This window comes from Pipistrellus hanaki, assembly GCF_964339955.1.
Source record: "Pipistrellus hanaki genome assembly, chromosome: 19".
NCBI classification, from domain to species: domain Eukaryota; kingdom Metazoa; phylum Chordata; class Mammalia; order Chiroptera; family Vespertilionidae; genus Pipistrellus; species Pipistrellus hanaki.
Genome location: NC_140521.1, coordinates 17008247 through 17033544, shown reverse-complemented (window position 1 = coordinate 17033544; position 25298 = coordinate 17008247). Strand labels below are relative to the sequence as shown.

Here is a 25298-nt window from a genome sequence, read left to right as displayed (position 1 = left end):
GTCCCAGGCGAGGGTGGTAGCAATGGAGGTGATGAGCAGTGTGGATTTCTAGAAATATTTCAAAAGCAAAGACAATCTCAAACTTTGGGACTGCTTGTGGGGTGAGAGGCAGAGAGAGGACTAAAGGATGATTCTCACATGTGGCGCCTGAGAAACAGACAGAACTGGAGTTGCCATCGCCTGAGATGAAGAAGACTGAGGAATGGGTGTGTAGGGAACTAGCAGAAGCTCTGAGGGAGCTTGTTGAGTTTGAGGTATCTTGGAGACTTTCAAGTAAGAGAGAGCATATGAGCTGTTAAGTATACAAATGTAAGAATTGATACAGAATTGAACCTGGATGAGATCATCAGTGAAGTAAGTGTGGACAGAGAAAGAGGACCAAATGAGTCCTGGAGCACTCAGTATTGAGAAAGAAGAGGAAAAGCAAATATGGGCTAGAACCGTGGTCAGAGAACTGCGGCTCGCGAGCCACATGAGGCTCTTTGGCCCCTTGAGTGTGGCTCTTCCACAAAATGCCACATGCGGACATGCACGTACAGTGCGATTGAAAGTTTGTGGCCCCTGCACAGAAGTCGGTTTTCGGCTCTCCAAAGGAATTTCAATCGCTTAACTGTTGATATTTGGCTCTGTTGACTAATGAGTTTGCCGACCACTGTTATAGGACATTGGTTTTAATTTAGGCCAAATGCTATATTTTGATTTTAAGAATGTGATTTGTTGCCAAAACCGGTTTGGCTCAGTGGATAGAGTGTCGGCCTGTGGACTGAAAGGTCCCAGGTTCGATTCCGGTCAAGGGCATGTACCATTGGTTGCGGGCACATCCCGATGGGGGGTGTGCAGGAGGCGGCTGGTCGATGTTTCTCTCTCATCGATGTTTCTAGCTTTCTATTTCTCTCCCTTCCCCTCTGTAAAAAATCAATAAAATATATTTTTTTAAAAAAAGAATGTGATTTGTTATCAAAGGGGTCATTTGCAATAATTGGTTGGCTTGTTCATGCACGTGTATCTCGTCCCACTAATATCTGGGCGCTACCAGCAAGAGCTGAGTCTGTACCCAAAGGGCTGAGGAGTAAGAAGACAGAGTGCCCAGGGCCAGGTTTTGCTGTCAGACAGGTTAGCACCAAACAACCAAATGTCTGTTCCTCTCTGATTGCAGGTGATGCACCAGGTCACCTTGGAAACACACAGGCTGCTGGGAAATGCCATGGGACATTGTTCACTCTCCCCTGCACTCCCCCTCCTACAACACGAGCGTGCATACACACACACACACACACACGCACGCACAAATTCTCCAGTCAGCATATGAAATACTCTGGCATGGAGAGAGCAGTAATTCTTAGTCTTTCTTAGGCCAGAGACCCCCCAACTGAGTATGAAGAAGCAGAGATACACACAGCTTGTTTTTATTGTATTCCCATCTGCCTAAAGGCACATTTAATTAGAGGATAATAACCTGCTAAGGACTAAGCTTTAACTACGGAAATCTAGTCACTGTCGATTTGAAGGCTTTTTTAAGGCCTCAAAATAGGCAGCACATGACTCTACTACAATATATATAACCATTTCCCTGCTGAATATTATTTTCAGTATTTGCTCTTGCAGACAACAGTGTGTTTGGTATTCTAGACATAAATCTTCCTCCTGAAAATCTGCTTGTAGACAACTCCAACAATCCACCAAAAACATGTCACGGCACCGTCTCAAGTTTGGGTGTATCTGTAGTTTGGATGGACGAACCACTCTTGCTTCTTTCAAACACAATGATCTAGGAAGAACAGAAGGGCTCACAGTGAGAGGTGGTAAGCCTGTTCAGTACAGGATGAGAAAGACGCTGCGATTTGGCTCCTAAGGATGAAGGTGGATCTGAAAATGTCTGAGGCGTCAAGGCAGGGATGAGGGTACCTCACCTCATTGTCTTCCGGGTGCAGCCAGGTACCAGGAAGGTACAGTGTCTGCTGTGGTCCGATATCCCAGTATCTCCCAAGGTTACGGCCATTGATGAACACAAATCCGTAACTCCAGTCCTGGAAGGGATGGAGGCTTGAGATGGGACACACACACACACACACACACACACACACACACACAGATTCACATGGGCAACGTACAAGCTAAGGCGCTTGGGGAGTGAAAACAAGACTGAGAAGCTTCATGGCACTGGCAGCGAGTTCACAACGGGATGTGTTCTAGAACAAGCGTGTCAAACTCGAGGCCCAAGGGCCGCATGTGACCCATGATGAATATTTTTGTGGCCCAGCCAATATAACGGTATGTAAGATACGCTTTTAAAAAGAAAGAACAGGGGGTTGCGAGGGCAGAGAGGAGAGGGGCTCACTTACCGGCAGCCTCAGGAAGGTGTCCCTGGGAGAAGGGCCAGCCTGCAGGGTGCCCAGGTAGAAGGCGGGGCCCAGGGAGCTGTTGGAGACAGGCCTCCAGGAGGCAGAGCGGAGCCTGGGAAGGGGTCACACCTTAAGGGAAAGGAAAGCCCTTTCCCTGATCTAGTCCCAGGATGGACCTGGGATTCCCACAAAGGGACTAGGACTCTGTTTCCATGGGGACACTCAGATGTGCAGCATTAAAATGAGAAACAGGAGGCTTGTACCAGGACTCTGGTCCTGACTCTAAAGACTTTATCATCCTGAGTAAATCACTTCCGTTCTCAGAATCGTAGGCTCTTCGCCTGCAAAGTGCAGAGTTTGAAATCTCTGAGTGTCCCTAACCGGTTTGGCTCAGTGGATAGAGCGTCAGCCTGCGGACTGAAGTGTCCCAGGTTCGATTCCGGTCAAAGGTAGGTATGTATCTTGGTTGTGGGCACATCCCTAGTAGGGGGTGTGCAGGAGGCAGCTGATGGATGTTTCTCTCTCATCGATGTTTCTGACTCTCTATCCCTCTCCCTTCCTCTCTGTAAAAAAAAAAATCAACATATATATTTAAAAAAAAGAAAAGAAAAAGAAATCTCTGAGTGCCCTGATCCTTCCAAGTCTCCAGGGAATAAGTGAGAACATACCTCTCAAAGAAGCTCATCTTCATTTCCAGAGAATAGATAGTGAACCCCTCCAGAAGGGTGCCATTGATGGTCACGGGGCCGGTTACTCCTGCGGGGGGAGGGAGGAAAGAACACAGCGAGGCACTGAAGCTTCTCTCGGCGTCTGCTGCCTGCTTTTCAAGAAAAGCAGGCAGTAGACATCTTGCGCCAGGCTTCAGCCAGGGGGGCATGCACTTGTCTAACTTGCTGCGACGGAATGTTTCTTGTATGTTTTCGTACGCGCGGCCTACCGAGGAAGTCAACCCACTTAATATCGGAGCTTTTGCCCAGTCGGCATGACTCAGCGGTAGAGCATCAGCCTATGAACCAGGAGGTCATGGTTCGATTCCAGGTCAGGGCACATGCTCGGGTTGCAAGCTTGTTCCCCAGTAGGGGGCATGCAAAGCACAGCCGATCCATGATTCTCTCTCATCATTGATGTTTCTCTCTCTCTCTGAAATCAATAAAATCAATAGAAATCAATATTTTTCATCAATATTTTTTTTTATAAAACCAGAGCTTTCCCTGGAATTTGCCAGCTGAGCCTGGACAAACAGCACTCACTTCCCTGCCCTGAAAAAATGAAGGAGGCAGGACAATAGAGAGGGAAGGAGTCTTCACCTTCAATCCTGGACCCTAAGTCTCCCCCTGCCTACATGGCTCGTTCTTCCCTCCCAGCTCCAACTCAGCCCCCGTCGGAGGGTCCGAGTGACCACGAAGAGAACGGACGGCCTGTGTCTCAGACCTAGAGCCCACCTTTCCGCTGGTCTTGAATTTTCCACGAATAGTTGACTCGTCCTTGGTTCTCCACCAGGATCCTCAGGAGCTGGCATTCCTGTGGGGGATAGACCAGTTCACGGAACCCCCACAGTCATTCAGGGAGTTACTCTGGCACCCGTCTTTCCTCTTAGTCCCACATGGAAAGGCAAGCAAGTGGGAAACAGGATAATCCCACGGCCGGCAGTCCTCCCTCTCTCTAAGGACCTCGCGTGCTCCTGTCCCACACCCACACTCTCCTCTCTTCCCCTGGTCTGCCTTAGGGAGGTCAGAGAGATGCAGCTGTGCCTTTGGTAGAGACCAGATCCGCGGCTGGTGGTTGGCTCAGGGCTTAAAGGGGAAATTCCATTCACGCTGAAGCTTGTAGACTGCAGCGCCTGGTGTATCCTGGCCTGGGAGAGGTGGCAATGCTCAGAGCTCCAGACAAACACTTCCTGCCGGGGCCCTACGTGACCAGCCATGCCAAAGGGCAGTGGTAGAGGCGAGGCGGTCATCTCAGAGCCAGGGAGTGGTTGCATTGGAGTCGGAGATCTAGCGGCATCGAGACTCTTGAATCACCTACCCTGACTGCAGGGATGTTCAAGGCCTCGTGAACCTCATCCAGAGTCCCTATGTGTGTCTCATTCAAAAACACCTGCAGGAGAAGAGCTGGGGTCAGACTCCCTGAGGAGAGGGCGGAGAGGGCTCTGGTTTAGGCAGGAGGTCACTGTAAGGGCGGCACCAGCCTTGGTGCTCACAAGTGGCTGGGAGCTGGCAGGGAGGCCCCCGTGGACTTGGTTGTGATAAAGCAGAAAGCCAGGCTCTTTGTTGTGAGCTTATGTTTTCAATGCCTCACTCATAGTACAATAGATGCTTTAAGCTGCTACCGAACAGCCCTAGCCGGTTTGGCTCAGTGGAGAAAGCATCAGGCTGTGGACTGAAGGGTCCCAGGTTCCATTCCGGTTAAGGGCACTTAGCCGGGTTTCCGGGCTTGATTCCCAGTGAGGGGTGTGCAGGAGGCAGCCGATCAATGATTCTCTCTCATCGTTGATTTCTCTCTCTCTCTCTCTCTCTCTCTCTCTCTCTCTCTCTCTCTCTCTCTGAAATCAATAAAAATATTTTTTAAATAAACATAAATAAATTACTACCACACAGTAAAGTTGACCAGCGACTAACCACCCTGCCCAGGAGCAGAGCTGGGCTGCGTGTGCTGCTTACGGCCAAGGCCAGCCTGCTGGCCCCTACCTGTGCCGTGTCTCGAACGTCCGCAAAGAGCAGGCCTCCGGAGCAGATGCGCGTCTCATAAAGCACGAACCCATAAGACTGGCCGTTCCCAGCATTGACGGGGAGACTCTCCATGTTGACTGGTGCGCTGGATATGACTGGCTGTGAGAGAGCCGAGGCAGACACGGGAGCCACGCTGAGAAGTCAGGATCCTTCCCCCTAAGACCCTTGTCTTTTTGTTGTGTCCCCGAATGCTCCCCAAAGTCCTTTGGATGAGAAAGGCTAAAACATCTGTGTGCTGATGCTTTGTATCGCCGCTGACCAGGAAACTCAGGGCAGCGGGGGGGGGGGGGGGGGGGGGGGCGGGCATGGGACAGGGAGCAATGACTGTCATCATCAATTGATAAACAGAGCAGAGCCAAAACCGGGTTGGCTCAGTGGATAGCACATAGGCCTGCAGACTGAAAGGTCCCAGGTTCGATTCTGGTCAAGGGCATGTACCTTGATTGTGGGCACATCCCCAGTAGGAGGTGTGCAAGAGGCAGCTGATGGATGATTCTCTCTCATCGATGTTTCTAACTCTCTATCCCTCTCTCTTCCTCTCTGTAAAAAATCAATAAAATATATTAAAAAAAAAAAACACAACAGAGCAGATAAGCAATGTTCTATCATCATTGAAGCCGAGTAAAGAATTATGCACTAAACAAGCATGTAATTATGCACTAAACAAGCATGTCAGGCACTGCTTTTTATCTAAAATGGTGATGAGAAGAGGTAAAATCAATCTGAATTTAAGACTTGACATGTTTCAAACAATTTCCAAACTTTTCTTTAAAACAGGGCAGGTTGTCTCATTTTAAAGGGCGATCAGGGACCTGTAGAACTTCCGAGGTTTGGCCTAGGTCAGTGGTCGGCAGACTCATGAGTCAGCAGAGCCAAATATCAACAGGACAATGATGGAAATTTCTTATGAGAGCCAAATTTTTTAAACTTAAACTTCTTCTAACGCCACTTCTTCAACATAGACTCACCCAGGCCCTGGTATTTTGTAGAAGAGCCACACTCAAGGGGCCAAAGAGCTGCATTTGGCTCTTGAGCCTCGGTTTGCAGACCGTGGGCCTAGTGGATGGTGAAGAAGAATAGGAAACCCACTTTCCCAGTTCCCAGCTCAGCAGCCTTTCCCAAAAGGACCATGTGGGCCCACAAGAGCATTCACCAAATGGGTTCATCGGAGCTGGGAAATAGGACCCTCTCATCCCAGCCTCTCCCCCAGCCCACTCATCCTCCCAGTCCAAGCAGCCCCTTCACAGTCCGCCCGGAAGGAGTGCGTGGTCTGGGCCCATCGTTCTAAACTGGGGCAAAAGGCAGAGAATTCGCTTTCACACTGTCCAGGAAAAAGCCTGGAGAGAATCTCTCTGTGGCCTAGACCTGCTCCCCCTAAGTGCCCAGGCAGCACTCACCTCGTTTAAGTGCTGTAGGGCATCCCACAGCGGCAGGTACAGGCAGGGCCTCACCGGAGGATACACAGCCTTGGGAATGAGCGCAGGTAAGGCGGGCAGGGGAGATGCTGCAATGAGAGTGGGCCATGGAGTGAGATGTGCCTTCTCCCAGCCTCCCCATCCCTATATGTAAGCTCTCAGGACCAACCAGTAAAGGGGTCCTCCCCTGGTGCATGGCTGTACTTCTCCAAGAGTGATGAAAAACTGTCAAGAGCGAGGTTGCAACCCTAGCCATTTGGCTCAGTGTATAGAGCGCTGGCCTGTGGACTGAAGGGTCCCGAGTTCGATTCCGGTCAAGGGCAGGAGGCAACCGATCGATGTCTTTCTCTCACATTGATATTTCTCTCTGTTTTTCCCTCTCTTTTCTATTCTCTCTAAAAAATCAATGGAAAAATATCCTTGGGTGAGAATTTTAAAAAAGAAAGAAAGAATGAGGTTGCAGTCATTCTTTATCCATGGAGAGCTGACAGATTGACACCCTGAAAAGGTAGTGTTGGCTGTATAGACCGAAGGCCCTTAGGGGGTAAGACCTCTGCCTTGTGCCTCTTGGCAAAGCCAGTGGATACTTACTTTCTAGCAAACAGTAGATGGTTAGCCAACTTTCCTTAGAGAAATAAAATGGAACAGAATGATTTTTGCTATTGTCTGTAAGGGTATTATGTTATACATCATAGTAAGAGCTTTACAGACGGTAATTTTCACAACCATTATAGAAGATGGGTGTCCTTGTGTTCACATTTTAGGGAAGAGACAGAGGCTGAAAGGACTTAATAACACTCAGCCAGACCACACAGCTTCTCCGTGAGCAGACCAGGATTTGAACTTGTGACCCTTGCTCTGAAGCCCTTCGTTAAGCTTATGCCCACAAGGGAAACCCTTCCCTGCCCTCGCCCTCCCAATACACCAGGAGGGCCAGCCCTTGAGTAAAAATGGTGGCTGAGTACCTAAGACGGATCCAAGGAGTTTCCGAAGCTCGAAATATTTCTCCGTATAGTCCCCGGCCTCTGTCAGCACAGCGTCATAGTCTGCAAGACACCAGGGCACTGTCACTGGCAGAGCCCGTTTGGGCACTTTTGGCGGAGATGGGGCAGATCCACCAGGGGGAGACAAAAGACACAGGATCCCCAGCCCTGGCCCCGTCCAGCCCAGGCTAGGATGTGCGGGACCAATGCCAATCTAGCTAGGAGTGTTTCCCATCACCCTTTCTGGGACTCTGAGGCTGCTGGAACCCTGGGCTCATCCTCCGCTTCACTCTCCTCTTCCTTCCATCCTGATTGCCCAGCTGTGCTATCGGTGCCCTTCTAGCAATCACCATTTGTTTTGTTTTTTGTTTGTTTGTTTTTTTGTGGGTTTTTTTTTTGTGTGTGTGTGTTTTGTTTTTGTCTTTTTACAGAGAGGAAGGGAGAGGGTTAGAGAGTCAGAAACATCCATCAGCTGTCTCCTGCACACCTCCTACTGGGGATGTGCCCGCAACCAAGGTACATGCCCCTGACTGGAATTGAACCTGGGACCCTTCAGTCTGCAGGCCAATGCTCTATCCACTGAGCAACACCAGTTAGGGCTAGCAATCACCATTTGTAATCTCTCTCTCTCTCTCTCTCTCTCTCTCTCTCTCTCTCTCTCTCAGTTCAAGTCAAGGGGTTAATGTACATGAACTTCAGGTCCTGGGCAGCCCCATCTACTGCAATGATAGCCTGGGGCATTACGAACATCACAGAAGAAAAATACATAGGTCAGAAAATCCTCACTGCTCAGCAGGGATTATGGGTCAAGAACCGGGGGTTCCAGAATATGTTTTCGGAGCCTCCAGCACCCCCACTGCCGGAGGGGAGGGGGGCCAAACTGGCGATCACTTGCCATAGCTGGTGACGACACTGCTGTACTCCCCAAAGTCCATGGCCCCGTTGATGAACCCGAAGTTGGTCCCGCCGTGGAACATATACGTGTTGAAGGAGATCTCCGATTTGATAAATTCGGACACGGTTTTTACGACAGCTGTAGAGGCGAAATATAAGGAAGGAGAGAAAAATTGAAAGCCGTGGATTTGAAAAGACAGATGCGCCTCGTATGTTCATTGCAGCATTTTTACCACAGCCAAGACATGGAGCCTAAGAATGTTCATCTGTAGACAACTGAAGAGAGAACAGGTAGCACGTATATACATGGACTATTGCTCTGCCATGAAAAGAATGCAATCTTACCACCTGCAGCAACATGGGTGGAACCAGAGGGTGTTATGCAATCAGTCAGCCAGAGAAAGACAAATACCATATGATTTCCCTTCACTCGGAAGGAAAGGAAGGCTGTCTTGGTCAAGGGGTGCATGCTGAGAGCTGGACTGAATCCCGGCCCTTGGTTCCAGGATCTACCCTCTCGACCATCACTGCCAGTTCCTGATAATGACTGCCACGCATGTGCCAACTCCCCAGCCATGGCCTGTGCACTTCCCAGAGATGATTAAGAATGTTGGCAAATGGCCCTAGCTCATTTGGCTTAGTGGCTAGAGCATTGGCCTATAGACTGAAGGGTCCCAGGTTCAATTCTGGTCAGAGGCACACACCTGGGTTGCGGGCTCGATCCCCAGTAAGGGGTGAGCAGGAGGTAGCCAATCAATGATTCTCTTTCATCATTGATGTTTCTCTTTCTCTCTCCCTCTCCCTTCCATTCTGAGACCAATAAAAATACATTAAAAAAAAAAAAAGAATATTGGTAAATGCATCCCCTTCTTCAGAGGTGTCATATCTCAGAGGGCTCCGTCACCCCCTGGATGCCCCTCTGTGGGTCTGTCCCCCTCTTTCCTATCACTGCATCCTCTTTGTCTGCCTCAAGCACTTTGTCAGATAGTGAGTGTTTTACTTCTTACGTATCTGTCAGCTCCACCAGAGCACAAGCTCCCTGGGGTAGGAACCAGGTGATTTTTTTTCACCAGGGCCCCGCCAGGCCTAGCCACGTCCCCATCCGGGCCATGCGTTGAATGGACAGTCGTGGTTGAATGAGCGGATGGACTAGCAGAGCAGGGTGTGAATGACCTATGATCCGGGGCACTTCTGCTCGGCCCAAACACTGAGAAACACTTACCATCCGCATCTTTAACCTTGTGTTTATCTCCCCACGTGTCGAACCAGCCAACCCAGTATTCCATAATCATAATGGGCTTATTTATCTGGAAGCAAACCAAATGAAACACCAAGTCAGACAAAAAGAAGAAGAAAAAGAGTCAGAAACACTGAATGCAACGGACGAGAGTCTGAGGAACTTGGGCTTCTCACTTTTTCCCCAGTTGGCCCCGTGACACCTCTTGCTTCTCCGTTTCCCTAAACATCACGATCACCTTCTGTAATTCCCAACCTGGTCCTACGCGAAGCTGGCCTGGGCAAAACCAGCTTTGGAACCACAAAAACCCGACTGCAATTCCTCACGTGGAAACTGAAGCTCCAAGGTCACATGCTGGTAAGGTCCAGAGACTCCACTCAAGTCCAGGGCTGAGCCAAACACGAGCAGCCACTGAACTATACTGTCCATTAAGGACATCATCCAGAAGAATCCAAGATGGCGCATAAGAGGGAGTTCCACTCTTCCACTCCCTGGGCCACATCAAAATCACAACTAATCCCTTCCTCTGGTCATCTCCATTAGGTGCTCCATGAACAGAGGGGACAGAAGCAGAATGTCTTCCTTATTCCCCCCAATGAAACAGATAAACTCCCTAAAATGCTTTGGAACCTAGGTGAGGCCTCAGGGGGAAGGCTGTATAGTCTTTGTCAAGACTCCTATCCTCATCGAACACCAGCTGTACAGGTTGCAGTGGAGGCGTGAGAGTCATGACAGACGAAGGGGCTACGACTCTTCCTCTCTAAGACATCCTTACCTGCACTGTCTCAAGGTGCATGAAAGTATCCTTCTGAAATGAGTTTATATTGATGGTGGCCAGCACTGTAGAAAGAGGGAGAGAAGCTGCATGAGGCCCTGGGACAACTGCTGCCAGGGGAGGGACAGAGGCCCATGCCTTGCACATGGAAGAAAGTTGTGCTGCGTAGTGAGATAATGAGATGCTACTTGTACCCATGTTGTAACGTGCAAAAGGCTGTCATTGGGCATTTGCAAGGACAGTTAAAATTAACAATATTTTGTGCAGAGAAATGGAACAGGCCAAGGTCACACAAATTGATTAGACCCAGGAATTAGACCTGGGGGTAAGAGGAGGTAGGCAAAGGGAGAAAATGGGAACGGAAAGAGACTTTGCTTTGGGTGATGGGCGCACGATGCAGCGTGCAGATGATGCTTTGTTGAGTTGTGCCCTTGAAACCTGTGTGGTTTTGCGAATCAATGTCACCCCCGATAATTTTAAGTAATAAATAGATATGAAAAGGTCGGCTGAAGACAGAAGAGCTCCCTCACAGCTGTTGTTGAAGGAAAACAGGATGGAGGAGAAGGATGGCGTTGCTATGGGAACTCTTCGCTTTGACCTTGGGCTCTCCTAGCAATACCGCCTCTCCAGGCCCACTTCAACGTGCATGGCAAAGAGAGGCCTCAGAGATATTCTTGGTTCTAGCCCTGACCGGTTTGGCTCAGTGGATAGAGCGTCGACCTGTGGACTGAAAGGTCCCAGGTTCGATTCCGGTCAAGGGCATGTACCTTGGTTGTGGGCACATCCCCAGTGGGGGGTGTGCAGGAGGCGGCTGATCGATGATTCTCTCTCATTGACGTTTCTAACTCTCTATCCCTTTCCCTTACTCTCTGTACAAAAAAACAATGATATAGATAGATATAGATATAGACATAGACATGGACATGGACATAGACATAGACATAGACATAGACATAGACATAGACATAGACATAGACATAGACATAGACATAGAGATAGATATAGATATTCTTGGTTCTTTCTGACGCTTGTTAAAAATTGAAACTGGGGGTGAAGTGCTTCCGTGCTCCCTGAAAATAAGCTAAGTGCGTACCTCCTTCTATGCTGCCTTGGAGCACTTCTTTCTCTGCATCTGAGGTCAAGAGCAGTTCCACAATCCCTCTGCTCAGCAGGGCCTGTTGAGAAAACAGAGTGAACCCCCTTTTCCTTCCCCCGTGGGACACTGGCAGAGCCTACCAGGGCCCCCAGCCGACTCGGAGGCAGAGGAGGAAGGAAGCAGGAGCACGGAGACCAGCCGGGTTCCTCGCCTGGTGAAGGTACGGCATGTATGTCCAGTCCTTGGCGAATGCACCGTACTCATTCTCCACCTGCACCGCGATGACCGGGCCTCCCTGGCGGTACTGGGACGGCAGAGAAAGGGGCAGTGAGGCTGCAGGTGGGTAACCCGGGGCCATGGCGGGGCTGGGAACCCTGACCCAGCTGGTGTGGGCACTCGGCTCCTATTTTTAAAGCCTTCACTTTAAAATAACACTTTTAGAAATTGAGGTGACCCTGACCTGGAGGCACGCTCTCTCCTCTCCTGTCTGATGCTCAGTCACCTGCAGGCCCTTCGGGGGCACAAGGAGTCCCAGTGCCCTAGTCTTTTTCACCACACCCTCCGTGTTTCCACTCCTTTTTAAAAAAAATATATTTTATTGATTTTTTACAGAGAGGAAGAGAGAGGGATAGAGAGTTAGAAACATCAATTAGAGAGAGTCATCGATCAGCTGCCTCTTGTGCAACCAAGGTACATGCCCTTGACTGGAATCGAACCTGGGACCTTTCAGTCCGCAGGCCAACGCTCTATTCACTGAGCCAAACCGGTTTCAGCTGTTTCCGCTCCTTCTCATACTAATTAGCTGCTTCAATAGGAGAGCTCATAGCTACACACTCACCTGCTAACACTCCCCCTATCCACTTGCTCTTCCTCTCTAAATCCAATTTAAAAAAAAAAAAAAATATATATATATATATATATATATATATATATATATATATTAGCCCCAACTCCAGCTCAGCACTCACCACACACAAACATGCATGCTCTCAACACATGAACACACACCGAAGGCTTCATCCTGACCAGGCTGCCAAGGACACTAACCACCTAAAACTCCACTAAGTCATACCCTGTGCTCTTTCACACGAGATCTGTGCAGCCTTCGCTTTAAAAATAACACTTTTAGAAATTGGGGTGACCCTGATCAGTGAGGCTCAATGGTTGCACGTTGACCTATGAATCAGGAGGTCACGGTGCCATTCCAGGTCAGGGCACATGCCCGGGTTGCAGGCTCCATCCCTAGTAGGAGGCGTGCAGGAATCAGCTGATCCATGTTTCTCTCTCATTGATGTTTCTAACTTTCTATCCCTCTCCCTTTCTCTATGTAAAAAAAATCAATAAAAATATTTTTAAAAAAATAAAAATAAAACAGCCAAGATCACTTAGAAGTAGAAATAAACAGTAGAAAGAGCAGTGAGCCTAGAGAACATCAAGTACATTCAAAGCGCCATCATACACCCACGCTCTCTGCTCTGTGGGTCCTGGCGGGTGTGATGCGTGTGCTCCCGGAAGCCCTGGAGCGAAGGTGGACTTAGAGGAGGGTCTAGAGTGCAAGGGTGTCAGCTACGGCTCCCAGAGCCTGGGCCCGGCCTGCTCTGTGGCTACATAGAACCAGCTGTCTATGCCTCTCACTTCAGGAAGGAAATGTCAGAGGCCGTTTTACCTGGAGAGGAAGCACTCTGGCAATCAGATGATCAAAGTATCGATCAACCGCTTGGACAAAGCCCTGGTCAGCTGTCCTCAGCCTCAGCTCCGGGTCCTGCAGTAACCAGCTGGGGGCGAGAGGAGACAAGCTCAGTGCTTGAGACAGGAAGGCAGGAGGCAGGAGGGGTCAGGCCAGGCCCTGCAGGTCACCAGCTCCTTCCAGAGCTCCCTCCAGCCCAGCTTCATGTCTTCTGATCTCCTGCAGCCCTCACGGGACCTGGAAGATGCTCTCTGGACCATCCTACCGGGCTGTCCGACTGACAAGTGTTGGGTGACAGTTCCCAGCTTAGGAGGTGTGGCAGCTCCATTAAGGCCCTCGGCCGGGAGGGGTGGGGCGAGGCCTCCAGCTGAGCAGAGCAGGCCATTGCTCCTTTGCTAAAATATCCCTTCCCTCATGGTCAGGCCTCTGAGGCTCCTGAGCTGGGTGGAAGAACACGCTCATCCCTCAGGTAACAGAGCCTTGACTGAGCGACGGGAGGAGGGCGCCCCCTGCAGCTGAGCTGGGGACTGCACACACCTGGCAGCTGTGGTGTGAGCAGGAACATGCTCCTGGGTGCTCACCCTGCACCCAGCTGTCTTCACTAAAGGCCGGCAGCACAGAGGAGAGAAGGCAAAGGGAAGGGAGGGGGAACGGAGGAGGGCTGAGGTCCCTCAGCTCAGTGGAGAGTATGGTCTTCCACTAACAAAATAAGAGAAAAGCCAGGGCGGGGAGGTGGGTGGTCTGCAGAGCAAATCCAGAGGTCATCAGAACCCCCTTCCACCCCAGGACAGAGACCAGAGACGGGACAGGAAGGAAGAGCTACGACCACCCCGATGCTGCCTCTCCCCGCCCAGGCGCCCGCGGCACCAGGACCCGCATCTGTGACCAGGACAAGGATGACAGTGGTGCCCGTAACTCACCGGGCCTTCCCTGAGACACGGGCTCCGTGCTGGCAGATTCCAGCTCTGCTTTTAGTGAAACAAACCGTCACAGTCCTCCCCTCAAAGCACGCTCACCTGGGCAGGCCGCCGAGGTCGATCTCGCTGCAGATGTAGGGGCCTGGACGCAGGATCACCCACAGCCCCACCTCCGCGGCCAGCCGGACAAAGGCCCTGGCAAGGTCAATGGTGACCACTCTGAGGACATCCGAGCGGGGGTAGGGGGGGTGGGGGGGGGACACACGAGCCGGCACACACAGCAGGCGGCGGAGCTGCCCGGAGCCTCTGCTGGCCTGCCCTCCTCCCAACCAGAGACAGGGAGAGTGAGGCCCTGCAGCTGGGTTCTCACCAGCTCCCAGCCCAGGACCCTCTGCACAGCCCACCGGGTCATGAGGAGGGGGCTCTCAGACAGGAGGCGGGGTCCTCGCCCTGAACCTGACCCGACCACCTTGCTGCTTCCAGGGGCAGCCCGCTCCCAGCACAGGTGGCAGGACCCCGCTGCAGAGCAGGAAGGGCTGACAGGGGAAAAGGCTCCTCTGGGCTGCAGTGAGGAGGGCTGGGCTCAGGGGAGGCCTGGGCAGTGGGAGTAGAAGGCTCCCAGCTGGAGAGCACCTGGTCCCGGTGCAGAGCTGGCACAGGGTCCTGAGAACAGGCTCTCCAAGCAGAGCTGAGAGCCACCATGGTCCCTAATCCACCCGCCAGCCCCTTCCTGCCCCAGGCCCCGGCCCAGGCCCAGGCCCGACCACAGGAGCAGCAGCAGCACGTACTCCAGATCCAGGTTCCCGGAGAAGTCAAATGTGCCTCTCTGGGGCTCGTGGAGGTTCCAGGGGACATAGCTGTGGCAGGAGAGAGGGAAGTACAATAAGCACCTTCTTATTTCTTTCCTAACCAGTCCTAGGTCAGTCCCAAACCTAGGGTACCATGTTGGAGCAAGCTGAAGTGTCCCATGGCAGTTACACCTGTATTACATGAACAGTGACTGCTTTCAACGGTTCCGTTCTCTGCCACCTGGTTGTGATCTAAGCTATCAATGATCCTGACTCCAGACTCCTCGGATGGATGCACTAATTATCCCACTCACCACCCATTCTTGGTAATGCCCATTAAAAATGTAAAGAGAAGGGAAAAACACAAGTGTCTATAATAGATATGCCCAATAAGTTATTGCTAGGAATTAATCAAAACAAGAACAGAGGAGGAGTTTCAAAACGATGATGGACATGGACTAAGGAAAGTGACATCGTCCATGTGCACACACGAGAGTTGTGAGTCTGAGAGGCAGGTGGCCTGTCGTCATAAACGGCTCAGCTGGACAGGGCTCATCGGAAGGTGGATGCTCAGGCCGGGCTCCCGACCCAGCTCAGAGGCAGACAGATACTCTCTCCCCGGGGGCAGTGGGCAGTGGGCAGCGAGGACCCGGAGGGCGGGCGGCACTCACGTGGTGACAGTGTTGAAGCCGCAGGCCTGCAGCTTCAGGAGGCGGTCCCGCCAGTACCCCCGGGGCACCCGGAAGTAGTGGATGGAGCCCCCGAAGATCAGGAACTTGTGCCCCTCCAGAGTGAAGTGCGGGCTGCTCTCAGGGGTGCTTTGCGTCTGAAGTCCCACTGCGCGGTCCTTCAGCTTCAGAGGGGTCAGATGTGACCAGTTAAATCTGCTGAGAGAGAGAGAGAGAGAGAGAGAGAGAGAGAGAGAGAGAGAGAGAGAGAGAAAGATAAGAAGAAATAGAAATGAAGAGAGAGACACAGAGAGAGAGATGAAGAGAGAGACAGAGAGAGAGAGAGAGAGATGAAGAAGAGAGAGACAGCCAAAGCCCAGCGGAAGACGTTCTTGCTAGCTCTGTCCACGCTTCTGATACTCTTTTCTCCAGAAAAGGAGATCCCTGGCCCTCCTCCATCCTATTCCCCTCCCCCCAGGCAGACCTGCTCTCCTGTGGCTGCGGCCCAGCTTCCTTGACAGGAAGGTTCTTTTTCTCTTTATATTTTGCCCAAGGAGCAAAGCCTGCTGAGATCAACGGCAGGAAAAAGATGCTCAGGATTCTTTTCCATGAGATATGTGGGCTGGAAAGAGAAACAACTCTGAGGGGACAGCACTGGCCTCATCCGAATCGACGGCCCGGAACCCGTCCCTCCAGGCAGGCGAGGGGCCCTCAGGCAGGCGAGGGCCCCCTCCCCTCATCCCCTCTCTCCTTCTGCAGCCCCTTCCAGTTGGGGAGAGACCTGCAGTCCTAGGAGCCTCTCAGGAGCCAGATGGACAGGGCCCTGGGGAGGCGGGGAGATGGGGTGGGCTCAGGGCTCAGTGACCGGTGGAGGCCCCTCGGGCACCAGGCTCAGGAAGGACAGGGTGTCCTGCCCTGAGGCAGAGGACAGACGCATCACTAAGGTGCCCGTGGAAGAAAGCTGGAGGGGAAGAGCCTGGCAGGGGTCTTCAAACTTTTTAAAGTGGGGGCCAGATCACGGTCCCTCAGAGAGCTGGAGGGCCGGACTATATGAACTACTAATTCCTACTGTAACACCTTGGCTGCGCTCACTGCCCAAAAAACCTGGAGGGCAGGATCAGACTCCCCTGGGGGCTGCATGTGGCCCGCGGGCCGTAGTTTGAAGACCCCTGCTGTAAGGGGTGCTGATGCGTCTCAGGCAGATCTGAGGGTCCAGAAGGGCGGCGGGACCAAAGTGTCCTGGTCCCACGTAGGGGCAATGAGTCACCTGAAAGGCATCGGGGAACTCATGGCCGGAGGCCAGGGCGCCGAGGTCCCACGCTGCTCCCGCCAACTCCCCCAGGGGGACCGGGTTCAGGTGCGCTGTGGGCTGTGAGCTGTGAGCCACCGTAGCGTGGCACGAGTCCGGGGGTCCGGGGAGTCCAGGGGAGTCCAGTCACTGCTGGGCAGGGAGGACCAAGCAACAGGTCTGGGCTCTGGGCAGCGAGGTCAGCGCTCTGTGCCCACGGGGCGTGGAACTGCCTACTCAAGGGAAGCGGGGCAGGAGGATCCCTCCTTAAACTGGGCGTCACCAACCAGCCGACCGAGACAGAAAGGCAGACCTGAGTGGGAGGGAAGGAGGACAGCTTGGGCCACACCGTGTTCCAGAGAGAGGGGGGTTGTGATCCGCCCTCACAGCAACTTGATAGCAAAGGTCCTGATTTTGCCTTGACATCAATAAAAAGGTGAGCCCCGACCGGTGTGGCTCAGTGGATAGGGCGTCGGCCTGCGGACTGAAAGGTCCCAGGTTCGATTCCAGTCAAGGGCATGTACCTGGGTAGCGGGCACACCCCCAGTAGGGGGTGTGCAGGAGGCAGCTGATCGGTGTTTCTAACTCTCTATCCCCCTCCCTTCCTCTCTGTAAAAAAACAATAACATATATTAAAAAATAAATAAAATTAAAAGGTGAAATGGTATGCGTGCCACCAAGCGCATAGGTCAGCATCATTTTACTCGTTTGGATGAAATGTCCTTTCGCCTTTTGTCATTGGAAGTAGCAAGCCTCAAGGCAACTGATGATTTGAACTGAAGCTGTTACACGAAAAATGTGGGTAGGAGGTGCTCATGAAAGAAAGAAAAAGTACAGATAAGCAAATATCAGTTGTTCTGTTAGGATAATGTTAAAAAATAAAAATAAAAAGTAGCCCCAAAGTGAGGATGGAGGGGAAATACACCGAATGCCAGGGGGGCCCTTTACTTACAACATCCTCTCAGGAGGGGGCTGTGGCCTCGGGGGCAGAAGTCTGGCTCTGACTCCGGGAATTGTATCACATGCACTTGATGGGCAGGGAACTCCATTCTTCAGCCCCAAAGAGAAAGATCTGCCTGCCTAGACAGAGCCTGGGAATGGTCAAGGACAGTCCGTCCCTCCTGCTGAATCCTGGACAGAACAAACTCTCTGACCTCAGTTCCGTGGGTGGAAAATAAAGTCACTCGCAAACTGGAACAGCAACCTTCCAGGTGAAAAACGTCCTACAGCAGAGGGGGCGCTGAAGTCAGAAAGGATCGTTTCTGCTGGTCCAGAAACTAGCGCTTTGCTGAGTCTTAAAATGGCTTTGGAGAGAGAGTGTGATCATGTAATCGGATCAAGTCAGTTGTTCAAAAACAGAAGGAGTCTGTCTTCGTCCCAGCACGCCCCATTCCTTGCGACCCATGGTATGGAAATGTTAAACGAAGCCACCAAAGGTGTCAGTCCTGTGCGACTCTGCTGAGTGGAGGAGGCTCGCAGTATGTCTAGCCATAAGGGGGGTGGTAGGGCCGAGAAAGATAGATGCACCAACATTCTTCAGTCTCCACGTTAAATTCTATTCAGTTAAATTAGCTTTCCTTGGCCGGGTATGTCAGTTCAGGAGCAAGTGCAACTACAGTGCTTGCATTGGTTTAGGACAGTGGTCGGCAAACTCATGAGTCGACAGAGCCAAATATCAACAGTACAATGACTGAAATTTCTTTGCAGAGCCAAATTTTTAAAACTTCAACTTCTTCTAATGCCACTTCTTCAAAACAGACTCGCCCAGGCCGTGGTATTTTGTGGAAGAGCCACACTCAAGGGGCCAAAGAGCCGCCTGTGACTTGTGAGCCGCAGTTTGCCAACCATGGGTTTAGAATATAAGATTTTAAGCTCCTCCAATGTTGCGCTAAAACATTTCAATAAAATCATACAGCCCACATCTTCCTTTAAAAAAAAAAAATACCCAATTCCCACAAATCTGTTCTCTGTCGGACAGAGTGTCCAGTTCACTATTGGATCCTTGCACCTGAAAACCCGCCTGGCAAACAGCAAGCCCCCAACAAGGGCCTGTTCACCGTGGAAGTGGTTGGGGCCGCCACAGGAGAGAGTGGGGTCCCTCTTACACAGAAGACTGACAGGCTGAGAGGGGAAGCTCAGGGCTCAGGCTCAGGGAAGGGTCTGGAGTCCTGGGAAACAGAGGAGACAGAACTGGCCGTTCTTTGAGATAAAAAGATTAGAAGTTATTGGTCTAGCCGAGAGCTAGCCGGGTTGGCTCAGTAGATAGAGCCTCTGGCCTGTGGACCAAAGGGTCCCAGATTCAATTTCAGTCAAGGGCATGGACCTCGGTTGCAGGCTCCTCCCCGGCCTGGTCAGAGCTCCTGCAGGAGGCAAACAATGGATGTGTTTCTCTCACATGGATATTCTGTCTTTCCCTCTCTCACACATGCTCTCTAAAATGGGAAAATATCCTCAGGAGAGGATTAAAAAAAAAAAGGCATTGGTCTTTGTGAAACTACTGTTATTAAAGTGGGGTGGGGGTGTGGTGCAGGGGAGGGCGGGGGTCCTTTGCCCCAATAGCTGCTGGAAGTGGAATCTTTAGACATCTGGAGAAAAAGAATTGTTGGGAATGGCTTGTGTGGGAGAATGAATGGGTCTGCTTTATTTTTTCTCAACTTGAAATTCTCACAATTGACTGTATTGGGGAGTTGTGGCATTTTTCAATCCATTTTGTCCTCAAAGACAGAGAGGAATGCTGGGTGCCTCCGGCTTTCAGGATGTGAGGGTGTGGCTCTGAGCCCTGTGCCTCCAGGTGCATTGTGACGTCACAATGGGCCTGGGTGCATTGTGACGTCACAATGAAGGACTGGGTGCTCTGTCACAAAGGGCCTGGGGGATATATAGCTGGCGCCTGGTCCTGACCGCCACTCTCTGTGCTACGTGTTTAGCAGAAGAGATTGCTGTTCGTGTACTGACAAACCTCGGGATGGGGAGCTTATTTTCGTGTTGCAAAGGTATGTCCGTGGGGGCCCAGGGCGAGCTGTCCCTTCTAATGGGCGAGGCGTTTTCTCGGCATGTTCATTCCTCTGACAGCTGTCATGGAGAGTTGTAAATATCTAGTGCCCTGCGGTGGTCGGCACCCTCAGCTCTTAGAAAAATGCTCATGGGGAAAACATGAAATGTACGTTTTTACTTTTTCAAAAATGTATTAAAATCATGAATTACAGAAGCCCTAAGTGGATCCAGAACTGCAGAGATGTGCAGGCTGGTAAGCATTTCACACAGGAAAGGGAAATGGCATTGTGGTTAGCCCTCCTTCTCTCTGTTTTATCCTGGAATGTGTATTGTTTTCAGGATAATGGGGGCCTGCTGCTTCCATTGCTGTGACAGTTTCCCACTCGTGTTGTTAGAACGTGTGTCTAGGTGTCAGTTGGTGACATGCAACGCATTTCCTTTTCTACCTTCCATGTTGTCAAACATTCTCCTGTTACAGAGATATCTTTATCTTATCATTCAACTTATTCACCTCCACAGAGGTAACGATTGTGAGAAGGTAGTGTTTTTACTTAATTACCAAACAATAGTCAGTGTGGTTTTTAAAAATATATATTTTATTGATTTTTTTACAGAGAGGAAAAGAGAGGGATAGAGAGTTAGAAACATCGACGAGAGAGAATCATCAACCAGTTGCCTCTTGCACACCCCGTGCTGCGGATGTGCCCGCAACCAAGGTACATGCCCTTGACCGGAATCGAACCTGCGACCTTTCAGTCCGCAGGCCGATGCTCTATCCACTGAGTCAAACCAGTTTCGGCAATAGCCAGTGTTTTGAACAGGCAATGGCAGGTGGAGAAATAGGCTCATGAAATGATGGGGACAGATAATCAAGAGGATAGAGTGTTAGGCACAGACAGAGAAAAGTGTCCACAGGTGAGAGAAATAAAACTTTATATAAATAGAAAATTACCTCCTGTTTCATATACATTTGTAGCTTTAAGAAAAAAGGGGTCCCCCTTAAAGATGTCTTAAAATAACGCCTGGCTGTTTCCATTCTCACCCTTGAAGTGCTTTTTCTATGGCTGGTGACCTGTCTCATTATAGAAAAACTCCTATTTGGGCGGATGAAACATGTGGTGATATTGATTCACGGGTCTGAGAATACAAGACTTTCCATAGATAAGCCTCCTCCTCTAGGAAGCTGGGGTCCGTCTTCTTTGCACACACAGCCCGTGACCGTGTCAGGACCTGATTATGACCAGAGAACCACCCTGTGCGTGTTTGTGACCTCTGAGTGTGGGCGGGGCATTCACCAACAGCTGACACCTTTGCCTGACTCATTAAAAGTGGGCTTGGCTTCAGGTAAATTGGTTGTTATAGAAAGCACAATGGCCCAGGAATTTTAAATCCTGAAGTTGAGCAGTGTCTGGATCTTTTTTCAAAATATATTTTATTGAGAGAGAAACATAAATAACAAGACAATATTATTGATTCCTCTGGCACGCTCCATATTGGGGATATCGAGCCAGCAACCGGGGCATGTGCCCTTGACCCGAATAGAACCCAGGACCCTTCAGTCCGCAGGCCCACGCCCTAGTCACTGAGCCAAACCTGTTAGGGCTGAATCTTCTAAAGCTGTGAGATCTAAGTGCATGTGTTTCACAATAAGGAACTCCTCTGACTTTGCACATTTAATTCGTTAACCCCACAAAGCAGTTGTCGGCAAACTTCGGCTTGAGGGCAATATGCGGCTCTTTGGCCCCTTGAGAGTGGCTCTCCCACAAAATACCACGGTCTGGGGAAGTCTATTTTGAAGAAAGTGGTGTTAGAAGAAGTTTAAGTTTACAAAAAGTGGCTTTCCAAAGACATTTCCATCGTAGTACTGTTAATATTTGGCTCTGTTGACTAATAAGTTTGCCGACCACTGGTTTAGAATATAAGATTTTTAAGTTCCTCCAACGTTGTGCTAAAACATTTCAATAAAATCATGCTGTCCACTCTTTTTTTTTTTTTTTTTAAGTACTCAATTCCCACAAATCTGTTCTCTGTCGGACAGAGTGTCTAGTTCACTATTGGATCCTTGCACCTGAAAACCTGCCTGGCAAACAGCAAGCCCCCAACAAGGGCCTGTTCACCAAGGAAGTGGCTGGGGTGCCGCAGGAGAGAGTGGGGTCCCTCTTACACAGAAGACTGACAGGCTGAGATGCTCAGGCAAGGGTCTGGAGTCCTGGGAAATCGGTTTGGTTGAGAGGAAACAGAAGAGACAGAACTGGCCGTTCTTTGAGATAAAAAGATTAAAAGTTATTGGTCTAGCGAGAGCTAGCCGGTTTGGCTCAGTAGATAGAGTCTCGGCCTGTGAACCAAAGGGTCCCAGATTCAATTTCAGCCAAGGGCATGGACCTCGGTTGCAGGCTCCTCCCCGGCCTGGTCAGGGCTCCTGCAGGAGGCAAACAATTCATATGTTTCCCTCACATGGATATTTCTCTGTCTTTCCCTCTGTCTCACATGCTCTCTAAAATGGAAAAATATCCTCAGGTGAGGATTTAAAAAATAAAAAAGTCATTGGTCTTTGTGAAACTACTGTTATCGGATGAAGACGAAGTGGTGGGTCCTTTGCCCCCGTGGCTGCTGGAAGTGGAATCTTTAGATATCTGGGGGAAAAGAATTGTCTGAGACTGGCCTGTGTGGGAGAATGAATGGGTCTGCTTTATTTTTTCTCAACTTGAAATTCTCACAATTGACTGTATTGGGGGTTGTGGGATTTTTCAGTCCATCTTGTCCTCAAAGACAGAGAGGAACGCTGGGTGCCTCTGGCCTTCAGGATGAGACAGTCTGGCTCTGAGCCGCAGCAGCTGTGCCCCCGGGTGCATTGTAACGTCACATTGGAGGCCCGGATGCTCTGTCATATGGGCCTGTGTGGTATCTACAATAGCTGGTCCTGGTGGCCACTCTCTGTGCTGAGTGTTTAGCAGAGACACTGCTATGTGTGCTGACAAGTCTCGGAATGGGGAACCTTGCCTCGTGACAGTGAAGAAAACGGAGGACAATGAGCCAACATGACGTTCCCAGGTTCTTGTGGCTTCTGTGTGGGATTGGAACCCAGGTCCTGAGACACCAGCACCCAGAGTCTGTGTTATTATGCCCCGCTGCCTTCTCGATCTAAATAAAGTGTTTGTCCCTCACTCACTCTGATAGGTGTTCACATGGCACACAAAACCCCATGATGTTTCTGAAGTCCAACGCTGACTCAGATGGCACTTCTGGGAACCCCTTAAGCAACGGGTGCTAACTATTGAACTGACAATCATTCGTGCTTTTCGCCTGGCCTTTCACCAGCAAGGTGTCCATAGCGCTGTGTGGTGTGAATGCCTTTCTCTCCATCTCTCCCGGTGGGTTCTCCTACAGTAAGAGATCCAGATGAGGAGCTCCAGTCTGTGCGGGGGCACTTCTACTGGCGAACCGTCCAGGTCCACCCTATAGACCAATGTGTGTCAGGTACTGTGGGAATTCCATCATTAACTTGATGCACTTTTAATAACGGCCGCACGTTCCATTTCCCATGTGTAAGGAAATACGTATCACAAGACTTTTCAGCCCAGCTGGTGTAGCTCTGTGGTTGAGCATCCATCTGTGAACCAGGAGGTCAGGGCTCCATTCCCAGTCAGAGCACATGCCCTGGTTGCATGCTCCATCCCCAATGGGGGGCGAACAAGGGGAAGCCAATCAATGATTCTCTCTCATCATTGATGTTTCTATCTCTCCCTCTCCCTCTCCCTTTCTCTCTGAAATCAATAAAAAACACATTAATAAAAAGGATTTCTCAACTCAGACCTTTACTTCCCTTCTTCCTTGGCATCTTTCCCACCCAGTACGACCACCCAGCATTGGCTCATCCGTACTTGGCACCCAGCCCCCTCCCTATACCATGGCCCCTTGTCCACAGCAAGCAGAGCTCCCTGAGGAACTCATGGTGAGCAGCCACCCGTGCACTGACCGTTGTTCTGTTTCCCTAGGTTCAACCGAGACCTTCTCCGAGACACATTTTCCAGGAACAAAAAGACCTCGTCTTCCGGTAAGGCCCCCTCCGTTCTGTTCTATTGAAATGTTGCTCTCCTAGTGTCTCCCTGGTGAGTCCACTTCACATGTAAGAAGCTGACAAGGTGAGTGTACAAGACGTGCACGCTGCCCTGGATTTTGGGAGTGAGGGTTGAGTGGAAGTCTACCACGGGCTCATAACCGATAGAGGGAGAAGTCTCATAGTGACAGCACCCAGGACATAAAGTATAGCCTGCAGAATGCAGACAGTTATATTGTATATCTCATTAAGTAATGGTTAAACCACTTACATTGGCATTATCTTTAAAAAGTTATATTTGATCACATAGATACCATGTTCTGGTAGATTACAGACAAAGAGTTGATTTATTGGTATGTTCTTAAAGTCATTAAGCATTGGCACAGGTAAGGCCAAAAAGGTAGATTTTGTTTGGAGAAACCAATGAATGACAGTGGAAATGAATGAAACAACTACACTACCTTGGAGATTCTGATTTAAAATATATATACTGCCGAAGCCGGTTTGGCTCAGTGGTAGAGCGTCGGTCTGCGGACTGCGGACTGAAAGGTCCCAGGTTCGATTCCGGTTAAGGGCATGTACATTGGTTGTGAGCACATCCCCCGTAGGGGGTGTGCAAGAGGCAGCTGGTTGATGTTTTTCTCTCATCGACGTTTCTAGCTCTCTCTCTCTCTCCCTCCTCCTCTCTGAAATATCAATAAAATACATTTTTTAAAAAATTATATATATATATACACTTACATGATCATGTTTCTCTCGCAGACAATGTATTTTCCGATGAACTATCTTCCCAAAGAGGAAGCCTGCATTGCTATAAAAGCGAGAGATAAAAAGCTCTTCTGGCCGGATTGTTCCTGTTTTTCGTCCTCCAACCTTTATGTGAGGAGGCATTGAAGAGGTAGGTGAAAATTAGCAAGCATTTCCCTGCCCGAGTGAGAACGCTGTCAATGCTTATTCTACTAGGAGAGCCAGTGCATCCTTGTTTGCTCAGAGAACCAACAGTCCATCCCAATTCTAGTCTCGGTCAGCCTCGGTTCCTGGTCCCATGTGAAGTGTGCAGAGACATAGCGGGCACGCGTGGGATGTCTGTATTTGTTATGTTTACACATGGGATGACGCTGAGGAACACGGGGTTTGGGTCAGGCTGCCGGGATCCAATCCTAGCTCTGTGGCTTAATCGCATTGTGAACATACGCTTATTCCTTGACTGCCTATCAAATGGCGATGAACTGTGCACCTGTTCTATGAGGTTATTATAAGGTTGAGCTACATAAAATAAGTGTTTTGTTTTTTAAATATATTATTGACTTTTTACAGAAAGGAAGGGAGAGAGATAGTTAGAAACATCAATGAGAGAGTCATCCATCAGCTGCCTCCTGCAAGCCCCCCACTGGGGATGTGCCTGCAACCAAGGCACATGCCCTTGAC

General features: G+C 50.3%; 1 protein-coding gene across 1 annotated transcript; it reads right to left on the bottom strand.

Annotated features, from left to right (window-relative positions):
* Positions 1 to 1486: 1486 nt before the first annotated feature.
* Positions 1487 to 16821, bottom strand: GLB1L3 (galactosidase beta 1 like 3; the record flags this gene model as incomplete). The annotated part of the gene is made up of 20 exons (XM_084868477.1): positions 1487 to 1768; positions 1911 to 2027; positions 2343 to 2454; positions 3011 to 3098; positions 3785 to 3863; positions 4368 to 4439; positions 5030 to 5170; positions 6469 to 6575; positions 7452 to 7532; positions 8365 to 8502; positions 9586 to 9670; positions 10376 to 10440; positions 11469 to 11550; positions 11683 to 11775; positions 13138 to 13246; positions 14175 to 14270; positions 14864 to 14932; positions 15535 to 15747; positions 16016 to 16153; positions 16799 to 16821. 20 exons carry the CDS (start codon positions 16819 to 16821, stop codon positions 1691 to 1693), a joined length of 1986 nt encoding a protein of 661 aa, XP_084724603.1. The 3' UTR covers positions 1487 to 1690.
* Positions 16822 to 25298: the final 8477 nt, after the last annotated feature.